This window comes from Galeopterus variegatus, unplaced genomic scaffold, assembly GCF_000696425.1.
Source record: "Galeopterus variegatus unplaced genomic scaffold, G_variegatus-3.0.2 Scaffold6504, whole genome shotgun sequence".
In the NCBI taxonomy this organism is placed as follows: domain Eukaryota; kingdom Metazoa; phylum Chordata; class Mammalia; order Dermoptera; family Cynocephalidae; genus Galeopterus; species Galeopterus variegatus.
In genome coordinates this window covers 72180-91242 of record NW_007732615.1, presented here as the reverse complement: position 1 = coordinate 91242, position 19063 = coordinate 72180, and the positions used below count along the sequence as shown (strand labels likewise).

At 35.3% G+C, this 19063-nt stretch overlaps 1 protein-coding gene across 1 annotated transcript in view; it reads left to right on the top strand.

Annotated features, from left to right (window-relative positions):
• The window catches only part of LOC103606341 (methylcytosine dioxygenase TET2-like), a 37727-nt gene extending 18982 nt beyond the window's left edge, over positions 1-18745 (top strand). The window contains 5 exon segments of the mRNA XM_008590955.1: positions 5976-6126; positions 8464-8553; positions 11128-11265; positions 11740-12094; positions 13996-18745. Of these exon segments, the coding sequence (XP_008589177.1) occupies positions 5976-6126; positions 8464-8553; positions 11128-11265; positions 11740-12094; positions 13996-15500 (2239 nt within the window). The 3' untranslated portion in view covers positions 15501-18745.
• Positions 18746-19063: the final 318 nt, after the last annotated feature.

Below are 19063 nucleotides of genomic sequence, written 5' to 3'. Positions count from 1 at the left end.
TATAACACCATGCTCTAACAAACTGAGCTCACTGGCCAGCCAGTGTTAGATTTTGTCAAATGCGTTTTCTGCATGTATTGATATTAATTTTTTTATCTTTAGCTTTTTGATGCAATGGATTATATTAATTGATTTTTAAATGTTAAACCAGGCTGGTATATCTGGGATAAATCCTACTTGCTTGTGATATATTATTCTTTTTATACATTGTTGGATTCAATTTGCTATTTGGTGAGAATTTTACATCCATGTTTATGAGAAGTATGATCCTCATAAGGACTCTCACATGAGGACTTTGGTTTTTGCATTAGGGTCATATTGGCCTCATAGAATGAATTATGAAGTATTTTTTTCTGCTTCTGTCTTCTGAAAGAGATTGTGGAGAATTGTATAACTTCTTCCTTAAATGTTTGGTAGAGTTCACCAACAAACCCATCTGGGCCTGGTGCTTTCTGTATTGAAAGGTTATTAATTATTAATTCAATTATTTAAATAGATATAGGCATATTTAAATTGCCTTTCTTTTTGTGTGAATATTGGTAAATTGTTTCTTTTAGAGAACTGTTCCATTTTATCTAGATTATAAAATTTGTGGGCATAGATTTCTTTATTATCCTTTTAATGTCCATGTAGTGATGTTCCTTCATTCATCTCTGATATTGTTGTAGTAGACTTGGGTATTTCCCTTCCTATACATGCAAGGCTAGATCCAGCTGGAGTTGGGTATTTCTCTTGCCCTGGGTCAGCAAGCTCTGATAAAACCTCAGCAGTTTAGGCTCTGTTTAAATAGTTTCTTTAAAAGCAGAACTCCCTTTGAAAGCATGAAGAGAGTTCTTTTTCCAGTATTCACTGTGAGAACCAGGTTGAGCTCCTAGAGGTAAAAACTCACAAACGTGTGAGGGCCCCACTATGACTGGATGCCTCTGAAGATTTTTAACTCTGAGTTGTCTACACTAAATCTTCAGCAGTTGATCAATTACAATTCAGATTTCTACCCCAGCAATGATTCCCACAGAGGACATGGATATCTGCCTGTTTGTCTCTCCAATTTTGGAAGCAGTGATTTGCCCTGTGACCTCTTTCTCTGGTGGATCTAAATGGTGGTGTTGATTTTTTCTTTTTTGTATGTTCAGCTTTGTACTTGTTAAGAAGAAGTGGCAACTTCCAAGTTTTCTCCATGCCAGACCAGAAACTTAAAGTCCTGTGGGAAATCTGTTGATTACTAACTCTGTCATTTTACTTGATGAAGTCTATTCAGATTTTCTATTTCTTCTCAAGTAAATTTCGGTATTTTGTGTTTTTCTAGGAATATGTCCATTTCTTCTAAGTTATCTAATTTGATGAAATATAATTTTATAGTATTCCCTTTAATGTTTTTATGTATGGTCAGTAGTAGTGTTCTCTTTTTCATTCCTGATTTCAGTAATTTGAGTATTCTCTTGTTTTTTTTTATTAGTCTAGTTAAAGTTTTTTTCAATATTGTTGAGCTTTTCATTGAACTACCTTTTGGTTCTTTGATTTCTATTGCTTTTCTCTATTTCATTAGTTTACCCTCTAGTTTTTACTGCTTTCCTTGTTTGGTGTTTAGTTTGCTCTTCTTTTCCTGTTTCTTATGGTGGAACATGGTGGAAAATGAGCACGGATTTGGGGATTTTCTTTCTTAATTCAGTCATTTGAAGTTATAAAATTCCCTCTGGCCCTGCTTTATTAGCTCTATTCCATAAAATTTGCTTATATTGAGTTCTCATTTAATTTACCACAATATATTTTCTAATTCCTCTCATGATTTTTTTCTTTGATCCATTGATTATATGTGTGTTCTTTTATTTTGTTCTGTTATTTATTAATACCCAACCTTGCTCTGTCATTCATTTGTAATTTCCTTGTCATCAGAGAACATACTTTGCATGCTTTTGACAATATTACATCTATTTAGACTTCTTTTATAACTTGACATATAGTCTGTACTGGAGAATGTTTCATGTACACTTGAGAAGACTGTGCATATTCTGTTTTTGTTGAATGAAAGTATTCTGTAGACATGTCTAGTTAGTTTATAGTGTTCTTTATAACTTCTGTTTCCTCCTTGATCTTTTTGGCTAGTTGTTCTAGCCATTAATAAAGCAGAATATTGAATTCTCTGTTTCACCCTTTAATTCTGTCATTTTTTTTTCTATGTATTTTGGTGCCCTGTTTCTCAGTGCATGTATGTTTATAATTAAAATGTACTTGTTTGTATGGTTATAATATTGTCTTCAATTCTATTTTGTCTCTAGCCACTTCAGCTCACTTTTGATTACTGTTCTCCTGATATATCTTTTATTTTTTTTTTACTTTCAGCCTATTTGTGTCTTTAAAACTAAAGTGTGTCTCTTGAGACAGCATATAGTTAGATCTTTTTTAAAATCTATTTTCCAGTCTCCACCTTTTAATCATTTCATTCATATACATTTATGTAATCACTGATAAGTAGGATTTAGGTCTGCCACTTTGTCTGTGTCTTCTGTCTTTTTTGTTTCTCTATTCCTCCATTACTAACTTTGTGTTCAGTAAATATTTTCTTGTGTGTCATTTTAACTACCCCCCCCCTTTTATAAACTATATTTTTTGTAGTTATTTTCTTACTGGGGATTGAATATATTTTTTGGAGTTATTTCTTACTGGGTTGCCCTGGAGATGCCAATTAATATTTTAACTTGCTTGGAGTAATATCAATTTAATTATAATAAGGAAAATTTGTTTATATATATATATAAATATATATATATATCTCATTTTTTCTTTTGTGCTGTTATCATATAAGATATATAATATACATTGTGTGCACATTAACAGCGATTTATAATTATTGCTTTATCAGACAGTGCCCTAATTTGTTATTCATCTTTGGAAGATAGTTTTGCTGGATATACAGTTCTTTTGATAGTCTTTTCTTGCAGCATTTCAATATATTATCCCACTGCCTTCTGGCCTCCATTGTTTCTTAATCTTATTGAGATTCCCTTCTACATGATGAGTTGCTTCTCTCTTGCAGCTGTCAAGAATCTCTTCTTATCCTTGACTTTCAGCAGTTTGATTAAATGCTTCTAGGTATAAATGTCTCTGAGTTTATACTACATGTGGTTGAGCTTATTAAACATGTAAAATGGTATTCATCAAATTTGAGAAGTTTTTGGCTATTATTTCTTCAAATATTCTTTCTGTTCCTTACTCTTTCTCCTCTGCCTTGGGGACTCTACACTGTATGGTGTCCCACAGGCCTCTCAATTGACCTATCTTCAAGTTCATTTCCACCCTTCTTTTTCCTGTCCCTCCTGCTGAAATCTATTGAAGCCCTCTCATGAATCTTTCATTTTTTATTATACTATTCAGCTCCAGAATCTTGTTTCCTTATTTCTGTCTCTATTTCTTATGGTTTCAGCTCCAGAATTGTATAATTCAAGAATTCTATGTTTCCATATTTCTGTCTCTGTTTCTCATGGTTTTATCTCATCTATTTGATGAGACTTTTTCTACTTTATTTAAACACAGTTTCCTTTAGTACTGTGGGCATACTTGAAATAATAGCTGACTACTGTTCTAACATCTTGACTTCTCAAGATCAGTGTCTATTGACTTTTCTTCCTCTATATGGACCATAGTTTGTTTCTTCGTATGTCTCTTGTTGAAAACTGGACATAATAAATAATATAATGTGGTAACTCTGGAAAACAGATTCTAGCCCCCTCTCCAGAATTTGTAATTGTTTCTGGTTGTTTGCCTTGTGACTTTTTTGAACTATTTCTCTAAAGTTTGTATTGTTTGTCATGTGTAGCCATGGAAGTTTCTGCTTGGTTAACTTAATGGTCAGCTAATGATCAGAGTTCCTTAGTTGCCTGAAACCAATAAGTCTCTCAGTCTTTGCCAAGGAGGTCTGTATGTGCATTGTTGCAAGCCTTCAACACCCAGCCAAGCTTAGCTTTTAATCTCTGCTTGTGCAGAATCTCAAGGTTAGACTGTAATGAGAGCTTAGGGCTTTCTCCAGTCTTTTGAGAGCATGCATATAGCCTTACTCATGTACATGGCTTTCTAGATTCCCAGGAACATATTGGAGTTTTGCAGAGTCTCCCATGGACTTCTCACTTCCCAGGTTTTACTTCTAAACTTTTTTGGTTACCCTATTTTTTTGCTCCAGCTGTTAAATACCATCTCAGGCAGCAACAATATTCAACAGTTGGCTCTGATTATTATCAACAAATGTGAATGAAGAAAGGCTGTTCACACTAAGTTCTAAGTCACACCAAATGAAGATAACATTACTGGTGGGATCTGCCCAAGAACTAACAAATAGGTCAAATAATGTCAGTTCTCTGGGAATGGGGCTTTGGAGGAAATCCAACCCCATTTGGCACCCTCCTGTAGCTGGCAGACTGCTGATTTTCATCATAAATGTGGACTGCTATCGTGAAGCTATGGGGAGGATTAGATTAAGGCAAGTTAAAACCCACACAGCTCACTCTTCTTACCAAAATTCTGTTTTTCTTGAATAGATACTCCCTGTGTTGCTGAAAGCCTTTTGTTAATTTCCAGATTTCTGAAGAAGTTGATTCTGACAATATATACTGATACTCCAACTGCTTTTACGGAGCAGAGACTTTTTGGAGATCCTTATGCTATTTTTTTCTGACATCTGTAAAATAGTACTTTCTAATTGTAATAGTACTTTCTAATTGTAATTCTAATTCTAATTCTTCTGCATTTATTAGCTGGAATTCTTTAAAGAACTTTTTTTTTTTTTTGTCCTTTTTGAGACCGGTCGCACCGCGCTCAGCCAGTGAGCGCTGTGAGCGCACCGGTCATCCCTATATAGGATCCGAACCCGCGGCGGGAGCGCTACCGCGCTCCCAGCGCTGCACCCTCCCGAGTGTGCCATGGGCTCAGCCCTAAAGAACTTTTTTATACCAACTCTTTGGTCACCATTGAATATAGTTTGTAAACAAATGACAGAAGAAACGTATAGTAAGAATCTTTAGTTGCCAAATTTCAGAGATCGCAATCTGTGTCCAGATTTGCTTCTGAGATGTCATTACTTTTAGGCTTTTTCAGTGGGCAGACACAGGAAGTAATTATTTCTAAGAAATAATTTTGAATTTTTAAATTGAAATTATGAGTTCATATTTTTTTCTATTCTAAGATTATAGGGTATTTACTTTTATTTTACACTGAAATGCTTGGGTTTTGACATTATTTCTGTATATCATATACAAGTACATTAATTTCAAAATATTAATACTCATAAATCTACTTGAATATAGTTTTCTTTGTAGGTGATTTTATTATTTGGGGTTTGGGGTTTTTTTTAAATTTTTTTTCTCTGTTTATTGTCACTAGAATATATTTGATTAGGGTTGTAAAGACATAAGACTGTATTTTAGCCAAAATAGAAAGCACTCAAATGCCCCTGATAGAATGGTTAATTTGTGGCATATTTATACAATGGAATATGGTACTTAATGAAAATGAAAAATGTACAACTACATGCAATGAAACGGGTAGATATTCAAAATATAATGATGTAAAAAGAGCCAGACACAAATAATTTTATATACATATGTATTTATCAAGTATAAGAATAGAGAAATTACTGTTAAAGGGACAGCACCTGGAAGAAAGTATGAGAAGAGATTCTAGGGCGCTAGTAAAATTTTTTCTTAGTTTGACTATTTACCTGGGAATGTTTTTTTTAATGAACATTTTTGAGTAAAATTATGTGTACTATTCTGTAGTGTATTGTACTGCAATAAAAAGTTTAAGTTGTATTTTACAGTCAATTGAAATAGTTCTGTGCGTGGTTATGCCACAACTTAATTCACAGTTAGGTTAGACTTCTTTTCAAGCTCATTTTACGTTCATTTTGCATATGCTTACCCAGAATACGAAATTGGCAACCTGGATAATGCTATCTGTAGCCTTGAACTTCTCCTTTGGCTTCTCAGGAGAACCTGTGCCTGTCAGGGGCTGGATCCAGAGACCTGTGGTGCCTCCTTTTCTTTTGGCTGTTCATGGAGCATGTACTACAATGGATGTAAGTTTGCCAGAAGCAAGATCCCAAGGAAATTTAAGCTACTTGGGGATGACCCAAAAGAGGTTGGTATACTTCCTGGTGTATAATCACTTTATTTTTCATCGAGAACTGAAGTTAAGCTTGTGTTAAGCTGTCTAACAGAATTTCACTTCAGATGAATCAACAAAACTCTGGTTAAACTTTAGACATAATATTTTACAAAGTTAGCATAATAATAACCATATTATACCAAAGTAATAGGAAGAGTTTCTGTTGCTCAAATTTTATCTATGGCCTTTTATATTTATTATTTATCTTAGTTGGTTCCAGAGTTTTACTTTTCACTTTCAGCTGCTTCATTTTATTGAATTAATCTAAATTTTTTTTTATTGTAACATGATTGATTATACATATTTGTGGGTACAGAGTTGAATATCAATACCTGTGTGCAGTATGTGATGCTCAAATCAGGATAATTAGAATACTCAACACTATACAATATAATCATTTTTGTGTCCCTTTACCAGTCCTTACCTTACAGTGCGCTCCCCGTTTCCCACTTTTGGTAATTCCAGAATTTTAAAGGGCTGTCACTTCAGTTTTAAAACTAAAGGAGGATTAGTAATGTCTCCTATCTTTTGAATCTGAAGTATGGAAGTCATGTTTATACCTGCTACATTCAGACCACTTCTAGTCACATTTACATGCTATGAGATTTATTTTTTTGTGGGTGGCCAGTATGGGAATCCAAACCCTTGGTCTTGGTATTATAATACCACACTCAAACCAACCGAGCTAACTGGCCAGCCCCATGCCATGAGATTTAGATAGCTTAAAGTTACTGTGTAATGAATGCATTGAAGTAACTAAGACATTTAGATTGTAACATAAATATGCAATTGATATAAAAGATCAATGATTCCTCATATTGAAGTCACTGGGTTTTGTCTTTTCTCTACAATATACTTCCTAAAATATAATTTGCAAATCGATATCAAATTTAACAACTTTTGGGCACACACAGACTGGTGTATGCTAATTGAATGATCAGAAAACTTCAGTATATTTAGCATTTAGATATGAGGAAATTTTTAGTCTCTACACCTTACACTTATCTTTTGAATTTTAAATACAATTAATATATACTTGTATTTATAGATATAAATTAATATATACTTGTAATATAGATATTACAATATTGATGAAAAAATTAACTTTATTATTTGTGAGTATAATTATAAGTGAAAGTACAATAAAGTGCAAAATTCTTGAAATCACACTAAAAACTTTTTTCAAAGGATAATAATGTTTTCAACAACATGGCTTAAGTGTACTAGACATCCTTTTTTCATAAAAACAAAAATTTTTTAAATTCATGAAGAATAACAATTCTGAGAGGTTTTTCACCATGATTTTATAAATATGTATCACTTTAACCAGGTTTCATGTAAAGCAAATCTAGAAGGAGAGCTCTGCTCAGAAACTTCACCTTCTAAGATTTACATCTCTTCCAGGTTAAGTCTCCCAACTTTTTTTTTTTTTTAAGAGAAACATCAAATCTAGGGGTGGCCAGTTAGCTCAGTTGGTTAGAGCATGGTGCTGATAAAACCAGGGTCCAGGGTTCAATCCTCGTACCAGCCAGCTGTCAGAAATAAAGATAAAATAGAAGCATCAATTTTAACCTAGAACTTCTAAATATGCATGGAACAACTAAGTATTGTTACCTACCACTTTTTTTAAAAAGCATATTAATTGGAAAATCTGTTCTTCCTGAGCTGGGGGCCGGGGGATGGAGGGCTGGTAGTGTAACTTACCATTTTCCCTCTCAGGTAAAGTTTTTTATATATACACTTGTTCTAGTTTTGTACATTTTATCTATATTTGAAGTAATTTTTAGTTGTATGGAGAGATTATTTCTACTTTTGAAATGCTATCTTTATAAACTTTATAAACTTTCTACTTATAAAATGCTATCTTTATAGTAATTTTTAGTTGTATGGAGAGATTATTTCTACTTTTGAAATGCTATCTTTATAAACTTTGTAAAAGATAAAGATTGGAAATAGACCAATTAAGACAAAAACAATCTTTCCAATAGTTCTGTCTTCCTTGGCAGCTAACAGCGACAGTGGAAAATATGACTTCTTTAAGACAATCTGCATGCAAAGTAGAAAATCAGTTCATCTTACTGTTCGTAGGACCAAATAGCTAGATTTTAATAGCACATACAGAAATGGTTGATATATGGTCTATACTTTTTACTTAGAAAGTCATTTTTTTAAGATGCTTTAGTTATTTAATAATAACACTATATTGTATTTTTTGGACCCAACGTGTAGGGGAAATAATCTGATAGCTCCTCTCATATAGAGAGGGAATGAATTCAGAATTTAATATTTAGAATTATTCATTTTATACAGGAAGAGAAACTGGAGTCTCATTTGCAAAACCTGTCCACTCTTCTGGCACCAATATATAAAAAACTTGCACCTGATGCATATAATAATCAGGTAAGTTTGAATAATTATTGGCAGTGATTGTAACTACTTCCAGAAACATTTTTAAAGCAATGATTTTCCTGTTTTTTTCTTTTTTAAAAAATATATTATTATATTTTTACATTCTAAGATGTGGAGCAATTGGGAGGGAGGGGGATAGGGTGAAAGAGGATGAAGTAGGGGGAGGCATGGCCAAGGCCCGTGGCACCCCCCTCATTCCAGCAGGGGAGCCCAGGGAACTTCTGGTGGCGGCTTGGTTGTGGCTGGGCTGGATGCAGATGTCCCGGGGAGTGGGGCTGTGCACATGGCTGGGTAACTTTTTTCTCTTAATTGCTGAAGCCACTGAAGTGTTCTGTTTCTGGTATTTAAAAATTATACCATCCAAAAGAGCATATTTCTGGTCTTTTTAGCTGTAAAGATAATAAGCTCTTAAGGCTCACAAGCTCTTTTATCTATTAATTTTGTTCTCATATGGGTAATTTTGTCTCTGTAAGCAGACTTCAGTGATTACATTAAAATAATATGGCCCAAACTATACGTTCTAACCACCTATTAACTGTTTTCACAGGAAGTCTGTAAATATAAAGCTATGAGTGTACTACATTGCAAGCATATATACCTGTGTTCAGATGTCAGATTTCGCCAGATCCTCTTCCATTTGGCACTGGTTTCATGAACCAAGCCAAAACATTTTTTTCTCCTCCTATTTTATATGTGTGTCCTAGGCTGTACCTAGTTAGCTAGCTAGGTAATTTGGTCAGAAATTGCTCATGAAGGAGGCAAAAGACTGTAAGTAATATCAACAACAAAAACATTCAGTAAATGGCTGTTACAAACCAGACAGTTTATTAACTGATGACATAAAGATAAGCAATGCAGCCTCTCTCTCTTTAGGGAATTTCTTCCTTAGAGAAGACAGTGACATGTGATGTAGCAATTACAGAACAACATTGTAACATCTAGGATAGAGGTTTGTGCAAATTTCTGAAAGAATGAAAAAGGACTATTCTGAGAAAGTAGAGATGTCACAAATGACCCTGCATGTAAAATAAAGATCTTTGAACTTTATCCTGTAGGTAATCATTGGGGTGTTCTAAGAGTTTTTTTTTTTAGGAGCAAGAGAAGATGAACTGATTTAATTTTTATTTTAAAAAGGTTACTGAATGAGCCAAATATGTAAGGAAATGTAACAGAAATCGATGTAAGATGAGAGAGAGAAGGAAAGTATTGCAATCATTGTGCAAGGGATTTTTAAGGTCCTAAATTAAAGAATTGGCAGGAGTGATAGAGAAAAGGAAATAAGTACATAATATATTTGAGGTGGAATTTATACAACTTGGATTTATGAATGAGCCAGAGAGATTTGGGGATCCACCAAATTTCTGGTTTGGACAGGTGGTTCTGTTAACTAGTATCAGGCACTAGTGAAAAATAGGAAGTTTGGGGAAGGTATTAAATTATTATTATTTTATTTATTTATTTATTTATTTTGGTGGCTCTCCAGTACAAGGATCTGAACCCTTGACCTTGTGTTGTAACACCATACTCTAACCAACTGAGCTAACCAGCCAGCCTTAAATGTCATTTTTGACATGCTGTGTTTGACATGCTTCAAGGTTAATTAGATGGAGAATCAGTAGAAAATTCCAGGCTAGCACTATAGATTTTTATCATTGGCACTTTAAGTACAGGTAGAGAAAGAGAAGCCAGTGAAGTAAGTGCCGGGGGAGAAGGGGAGGAGAAATGGAAGAGAGGTTAATTATTTAAGGGAAAGGGGTAGACTGATAGCTGCAGTAAAACTGGAGGTGATGAGAAAGTATCCAGAGCAGAGTACACAACAGCAATCGGTATGGGGGTGTGTGACAAATTATTAAAGAGTCTAATAGGATTTGATTAGTTTACACAGCATAGACACACTAATCCTAAATATTGATTTAGCTACTCTTATGCGGTGGACTTTAACACTCCTCCTACAAATACAACTTTTTTTTTTTTTTTTTTATAGCATTGGAGGTAGATTTTGATGATGGTCTATAAGTTGTTTTATGTCTCAACTTATGTTTTTAGAAATGTGTGTGAATATGAAATTTTTAAATGCTGTTAATAGTGGTAATAATGTGTCAGATCACACAGGACTATAAGGAATACTTCAGTACTGTTGTAAGAGTTTAATTCTGGGCAAGAAATACTATGATGAATCAAGCTATTAAAAGAAAATGAATTAATTTTCAATAAAGGTATTTCCATCAGGAAAAGTAATCTTTTTATCCAGTGTTGTTTGAACAGTCGGATAATATGGGGGGAAAGTAACCTTGACCCTTAACCTCATATAAAAATTAACTCCAAATGGATCCACTGATATAAAATGCAAACTAATCTATAAATGACATAAAGCAGATCAGTAGTTGTGTGGGAACAAAGTGAGAGGCATGAATTATAAAGAGGCACGAGGAAACTTTTGGAAGTAATGGACATGTACTTTATTTTGATTGTGATTGTGGCTGTGGTTTCTTGCATGTATACATATATCAAAACGTTAAAAATCTAATTACTTCCCCATTCACACACACACTATTTTTTTTTCAGATTGAATATGAACACAGAGCACCAGAGTGTCGGCTGGGTCTAAAGGAAGGCCGTCCATTCTCAGGGGTCACCGCATGTCTGGACTTCTGTGCACATGCCCATAGAGACTTGCACAACATGCAGAATGGCAGCACATTGGTAAGTGCAGCTGGAGACAGCTTAGCAGTGCCTTCTGTTGAAAAGTGAAAGGATGAGAGTTAGTAGCATTTGGTTAGAGTAATATGTTCTCTGCAGGTGTCACTGGACAACAGTGTTCTCACGAATGAATTGCTGTTGCAAGGTGACCTTCTTTGGCATAACTAGCACTCATAACAAGGTGAAAGAAATCAGGCCCAGAAAGAGAAATATCACGTTCTCTCTTATTTGTGGGAGATAAAAATAAATAAATAAATGCACACAGGAAAAAAAAAAAGGGGGGGGGGGGGGGGGGGACAAGATGGTCTTGTCTTTGTCTCCCTGTACCATTTTGGTGCTATTTTTATTAACAAAAAGATAGAAATGGTTTTATGGTAATATGCATATCACTGATGACACTGAGAGGGAGAAAGATACACACACACACTTTTCTTTTGGACCTATAATTGAGGCTGTGATGTCCCACTTCCCTACTAGGTATGTACCCTCACTAGAGAAGACAATCGAGAAATTGGAGGAAATCCTGAGGATGAGCAGCTCCATGTTCTGCCTTTATACAAAATCTCTGATGTGGATGAGTGTGGGAGTATAGAAGCTCAGGAGGAGAAAAAACGAAATGGTGCCATTCAAGTACTGAGTTCTTTTCGGCGGAAAGTCAGGATGTTAGCAGAGCCAGTCAAGACTTGCCGACAAAGGAAACTAGAAGCCAAGAAAGCTGCAGCTGAAAAGCTTTCCTCTCTGGAGAACAGCTCAAATAAGAACGAAAAGGAAAAGTCAGCCTCATTGCGTACAAAACAGAGTGAAAATGCAAGTCAGGCTAAACAGTTGGCAGGTAAATTTAATGTGAAGTATTATAGATGTGTGTTGTATGATACTTGTATTTAGAATTACATCAATTGAGGTCTTTGTTCTGTACCAAAATCTTTCCTCAGTTAGCAAGGGCCAGGCTTTGCTCTTGGAGATGGTAAAGAGGTACCACACCGTCAACCCCAGCTTGAGGGAGAAGTTAGGATTTTATTCTATAATAAAAACAGCAATATTTAACAGGTAAGTGATAGGGTGAAATTACCTCTCTGCCAATGCCAGATTAACACTAGAGGACCTAATAGTTTGGAGAAAGATGCAGTAAACCAAGAGTAAGATGACAAGACCTTGAATTTTGGTGGTAGTAGTGAAGATGTAGCAAAAACAATGCATTCATTACAAAACATGGGAATGAAGGAGAACAGTAATTTAAGGATGACTCCAGAGTTTTCAGCCTAGATAATGAAAATAGTATTATTTATTGAAATAAATTTATAAATATGATTTATGGGGGAGAGGTGGAAGAGAATAAGATACCTTTCTTTAGACATGTGAGTCTGCAGTTTAGGAAGGATTCTACCTGTAACTGTCCTATAAAATTCTTACCCATCGAAACAGAGTATACCTATAGTAGTAGCAATACAGCATTATTCATCACTGCTGATATTTTCTTTGCATAGCCCCTTGCTTTAGGCCTGCAGTTAGTGCTATTAAAAAAAAAAAAAAGTCCAAGTTTTGGAAATGGCATTGGCCTGGACAGTATCTTTTAAGTTTAGTGTGCCAGTTTGTTTAAAACCAACCCTCTTTACCTATAAAGTCAAATTTTCCTACTGATTCATTTCCAAGCTCAGAGAAACTAAGTAATTTAGAACAATATGTTAAAGATGCTTAATAAGTATGTGTTGATTGATTGGCTTACACTAAGAGAAGTAAATCCCTGATTCTTTCAGGTTAGCTGTAGAGTATACACAGATAAGACTTTGTCTCTGGTCCCGTCTAACTGGTTTCTACAGATAGTAATCATTTCAGTTCTTGGAATGGCCATTGCACTTCCCTTTATTTGTTCTTAACTCACAAAACTTTTTTAATGTAGCAGAAGTATAACTTTTAAAAGTTTTACAGAGCTTTTCAGTTCTTGGAATGGCCATTGCACTTCCCTTTATTTGTTCTTAACTCACAAAACTTTTTAATGTAGCAGAAGTATAACTTTTAAAAGTTTTACAGAGCCGAGAGTATCTTTAAAGTGTTATCTGTAACTGTAACTTTCCTTTCTGGAAAGCCTGCTCATGAAGTAGGGTTTGCCGGTTATATAAGATGCTTTTTATGTTTAAATGAACATCATTGTTTTTCTCATAACGTTGTTGAACCTTCTTTATTTTAATTACATAAATTCTCTTGTATGTCAGGCCTCAGAAAAATAAAATAAGACATGGCTCCCCTCCCTCAAGGAACTTGATTAGCAGTGGGAAGGGGCTAAAAATGGATATAGTACATTATGAATACTGCTTTATCATATCTGTGTTTGCAGTGGGTATTACAGAAGCACTGGAACGAGTTCACAGAAACCTTCCTTGAGGAAGAGATGACTAAGTCAAGGAAGCGTAGGGAGATGGGGTTGAGGGAGGAAGGCACTTTTGGCAGAGGCACATTGAGAAGCCCCAGAGAACGTGATACTCTCAGTGGAGTAGCTTCAGATGTTTATTATGTTTTCTTCAGATTGTACTGTAATAAGTTCTGCATTTTATTTCTAATGCTTTAGATGCAAAAATTGATGCTAGATAGTGATCAGAACCCTGACTTTGCTCTTGTCCTTACTTAATGGGTATTGCATAATCCTGGTGGTATTTTTCACATACATTTAAGTATCCTCACTAGCCTTCGTGAAATAATAAGTGTATTTGTTACTGCTCTCTCTTACCCCATCTACAGAACTTTTACGACTTTCAGGACCAGTCATTCAGCAGCCCCAGCAGCCCCAGACACAGCAACTGCAGAAACAGCAGGCCCAGCAACAGCCGCAGCAGGCCCAGCAACAGCCACAGCAGGCCCAGCAACAGCAGCCACACCCCTTGACTAATAACCCTCAGTCAGAGTCTATCAACTCTTACTCTTCTTCTGGATCCACCAGTCTGTACATGAGACGGCCCAATCCAGTTAGTCCTTATCCAAGCTCTTCACACCCTTCAGATGTTTATGGAGGTGCCAACCCTATGAACCTGTATTCCACCTCATCCCAAGCTGCAGGTTCGTATTTGAATTCTTCTAATCCCATGAACCCCTACCCTGGGCTTCTGAGTCAAAATAATCAATATCCATCATATCAATGCAATGGAAACCTATCAGTAGACAACTGCTCCCCATATCTGGGTTCCTATTCTCCCCAGTCTCAGGCCATGGATCTATATCGGTATCCAAGCCAAGACCCTCTCTCTAAGCTAAATCTACCACCCATCCATACACTTTATCAGCCAAGGTTTGGAAATAGCCAGAGTTTTACTTCTAAGTACTTAGGTTATGGAAACCAAAATGTGCAGGGAGATGCCTTCAGCAGTTGTACCATTAGACCAAATGTACACCATGTAGGGACATTTTCTCCTTATTCCACTCATGACATAGAAGGCCACTTCATGGGAGCCACCTCTAGATTACCACCCAACTTGAGCAGTCCAAACATAGACTATAAAAATGGTGAGCATCATGCATCTTCTCACACAATTCATAACTACAGTGCAGCTCCGGGCATGTTCAACAGCTCTCTTCATGCCCTGCATCTCCAAAGCAAGGACGACGTGCTTTCCCACGCAACTAATGGGTTATCTAAGATGCTTCCAGGTCTTAACCATGATAGAAGCACTTCTGTCCAAGGCAGCTTACATAAATTAAGTGATGCCAACAGTCAGGAAAAGCAGCCTTTGGCACCAGTTCAGGGTGTGGCTTCTGCTGCAGAGGAGAACGATGAGGTCTGGTCAGACAGTGAGCAGAACTTTCTGGATCCTGACATCGGGGGAGTGGCTGTGGCTCCAACTCATGGGTCAATTCTCATTGAGTGTGCAAAGCGCGAGCTTCATGCCACAACCCCTTTAAAGATTCCCGATCGGAATCACCCCACCAGGATCTCGCTTGTCTTTTACCAGCATAAGAGCATGAATGAGCCGAAACATGGCTTGGCTCTCTGGGAAGCCAAAATGGCTGAAAAAGCCCGTGAGAAAGAGGAAGAGTGTGAAAAATATGGTCCAGACTATGTGCCTCAGAAAACCCATGGCAAAAAAGTGAAACGGGAGCCCAATGAGCTGCACGAACCTTCAGAGCCCACTTACCTGCGCTTCATCAGATCCCTTGCCGACAGGACCATATCCATGACCACAGACTCCACAGTAATGACATCTCCATATGCCTTCACGCGTGTCACAGGGCCTTACAACAGATATATATGATGTCGCCCCTTTTGTTGGTTACCTCATTTGAAAAGACCAGAACCAACCTGTCAGTAGTGTATAGTTGGCATGATGTTGGCAATGGGGAAAGGTCACAGTATTCATGACAAATGTTGTGGGAAAATCCTCAGCTCACCAGCAAAAAAAAGAGGTAATCTTACCCTAGCACTTAATTTCCACTGACTCCCAAGTGGTCACAGATGGCATCTAGGAAAAAGACCAAAGCATTCTATGCAAAAAGAAGGAGGGGGAAAAAGGTGGGGAAGAAAGGTCTGCAATTTACATTTTTAAACACTGGTTCTGTTATTGGATGAGATATGTAAATGTGATTTTTCCCCGTACGACTCTACACATCTGTGACCACTTTTAAGGATATCAAGTTTGCATAGTCATGGAACACAAATCAAACAAGTACTGTAGTATTACAGTGACAGGAATCTTAAAATACCATCTGGTGCTGAATATATGATGTACTGAAATACTGGAATTATGGCTTTTCAACATGCAGTTTTTACTGTAATCGTAATATTAACTTTTATTTATCAAAATAGCTATAGGAAGCATAAATGAATAGCAGCAAAACACTGAATTTGTTTGGATGTTCTAAGAAATGGTGCTAAGAAAATGGTGTCTTTAATAGTTTAAAATTTAATGCCTTTATATTATCAAGATGCTATCAGTGTACTCCAATGCCCTTGAATAATAGGGGTACATTTTCATTCAACTTTTTGTCATAATTACCTGTTCTTGCAAGTTTAGTTTTTAAAATGTGGAAGTTTTAAAGGCCTCTGGATTTTGCTCATCCAGTGAAGTCCTTGTAGGACAATAAACGTATATATGTACATATATACACACATATGTATATGTGCACACACATGTACATGTATAAATATTTTAAATGGTGTTTTAGAAGCACTTTGTCTACCTAAGCTTTGACAACTTGAACAATGCTAAGGTACTGAGACATTTAAAAAAAAAGTTTACTTTGATTTTAGAATGCAAAGTTTTTTTTTAAGGAAACAAGGAAAACTTTTAAAATATTTTTGCTTTTAGCCATGCATCTGCTGATGAGCAATGTGTCCATTTTTAACACAGCCAGTTAAATCCAAAACAGGGCTTACTGGATTCAAGGGAATATGTTAGTCCACAAAACATGTTTTCTGGTGCTCATCTCACATGCTATACTGTAAAACAGTTTTATATAAAATTGTATGACAAGTTCATTGCTCAAATATGTACAGTTGTAAGAATTTTTTATTAACTGCAGGTAATAATTAGCCGCATGCTACAAGACTCAACAAAGCTAGTTCATTTAAGCCTATGCTTTTTTATAGACCTGTATGCTCTTCAGAGAACTGAATGGCAGTCTGCCTTTGTGTTGATAATTATGTACATTGTGATGTTGTCATTTCTTAGCTTAAGTGTCCTCTTACCAGGAAGATTGAGCAGACTAAAGCCTGCATAAGATGAATAAACAGGGTTTGTTCCATGTGAATCTGTTGGCTAAAAAGAAACAAAACAGGCAGCTGGTTTGCTGTGGTGGTTTTAAATCGTTAATTTGTATAAAGAAGTGAAAGAGTTGTATAGTAAATTAAATTGTAAACAAAACTTTTTTTAACGTAATGCTTTAGTATTTTAGTACTGTAAAAAATTTTAAATATATACAAATATATAGATATATATGTGGGTTTGAAGCAGAATTCACATCATGATGGTGCTACTCAGCCTGCTACAAATATATCATAATGTGAGCTAAGAATTGATTAAAGGTTTGAGTGATGTTCCTACTTGTCATATACCTCAACACTAGTTTGGCAATAGGATATTGAACTGAGAGTGAAAGCTTATAGCATTGTGTACCATCATTTTTTTCCAAGTCTTTTTTTTATTATTAGAAAGCATACCTTTTTTCAATACTTGATTTTCTGAGCAAGTATAACTTGAACTTCAACCTTTTTGTTCTAAAAATAAATTCAGGGATATTTCAGCTCATGTTCTCCTTATGCCAACATGTCACCTGTGTGTTTATGTAAAATGTTGTAGGTTTAATAAATATATTTTTCAGGGATTTAACCATTTTGAATCCCTCCTATTTTACTTGTATATGTACTGGTGTAACTAAAACTAATTTTGTAAATCTGTTGGCTCTATTGTAAAGAAAAGCATTTTAAAAGTTTGAGGAATCTTAACTATTTCAAGCAGAAAAAAATAGATGAAAATAGAATGCACTGAGCTGATAAAGGGAAAATTGTAAAGCAGGAGTTTGGCAAGTGGCTGTTGGCCAGAGTCTTTTAACTCTAAATAAAGCCTTTTTGATCCTATAATCAATACAGGTACTCCATGAAGACAAATTTAAATAGGCAAAGTATCTAGAAGTATTGTGTGCAATAGACTGTACAATTACATTTCGGTCTAAATATATTTTTGCTTACTAATATTTTACATAAATTCTTAATCAAAGGAGGCCTTTGAGTTTTATAAGCCAAATCTTTATGACTTTTGTCTTTTAAAAAAATTGAGTTTTTGGCTATGTCTAATTATAAACATTTCAAAAATGTTTGCTTTGCATACAAACATGATTTTAATGTTTTACATATACCATAATATTTAACCCAAAATATTTGGTTACTACATGTGCATTTGGTGATTTTGAGTCAGCCATCCTTAATGAATTTTTGGCTTGCACATCATTCACTGCCATTTGTCAAACTGCTGGCCAACAAGAGCAGGAAGTGTAGTTTGGGTAGGGAGGAGAAGTTGAGTGGCATATTGTAAATATCCGATCTATAATTGTAAATATCAAACCTGCCTCAGTAAGAGTGAATGAAAAGCAGATCTACAATTTGCTTATATAGGAATATCAGGTTGACTATATAGCCATACTTGAAAATGCTTCTGAATGGTGTCAACTTTACTTGAATGAAATTTTCATCTTGACTGACGCACAGTGATGTACAATTCACTTCTGAAGCTAGTGGTTAACTTGTATAGGAAGCTTTTGCAATCTGACACTAAGATTATGAATTTCTGTGTGCATTTTTCTATGCTTTTTTTTTTAACTTAGTTTCATTTCATTTTCATGAGATGTTTGGTTTGTTTATAAAATCTGAGGATGTTTATAAATACTGTAAGTATTGTAATGTTATGAATGCAGGTTATTTGAAAGCTGTTTATTATTATATCATTCCTGATAATGCTATGTGAGTGTTTTTAATAAAATTTATATTTATTTAATGCACTCTTAAGTGTTGTCAGGCTGAAGTTTCTGTTTACTGCCTGAATGACTGCCACCTCATTGAAGAAAAAGGGAATGAAAAATTGTTTTTTAAAGATAGTTTAAGAACACAATATTAAGAATAACTATTTAAAAACTCTATCTAAAGTAATACCCTAATTAAGGCCAAAGTATTTCTCTGGTTGAATAGGTTTTTGCTTTTTTTTTTTTTCTTCCAGCTTACTCTTCATGCAATTCACTTAACATGTGTAGACAGTATTAACAGCACTTCTTTTTTTTTTTTTTTTTCTTTTTTGTTTTTTTTTTACTGACCGGTAACGGGATCGCA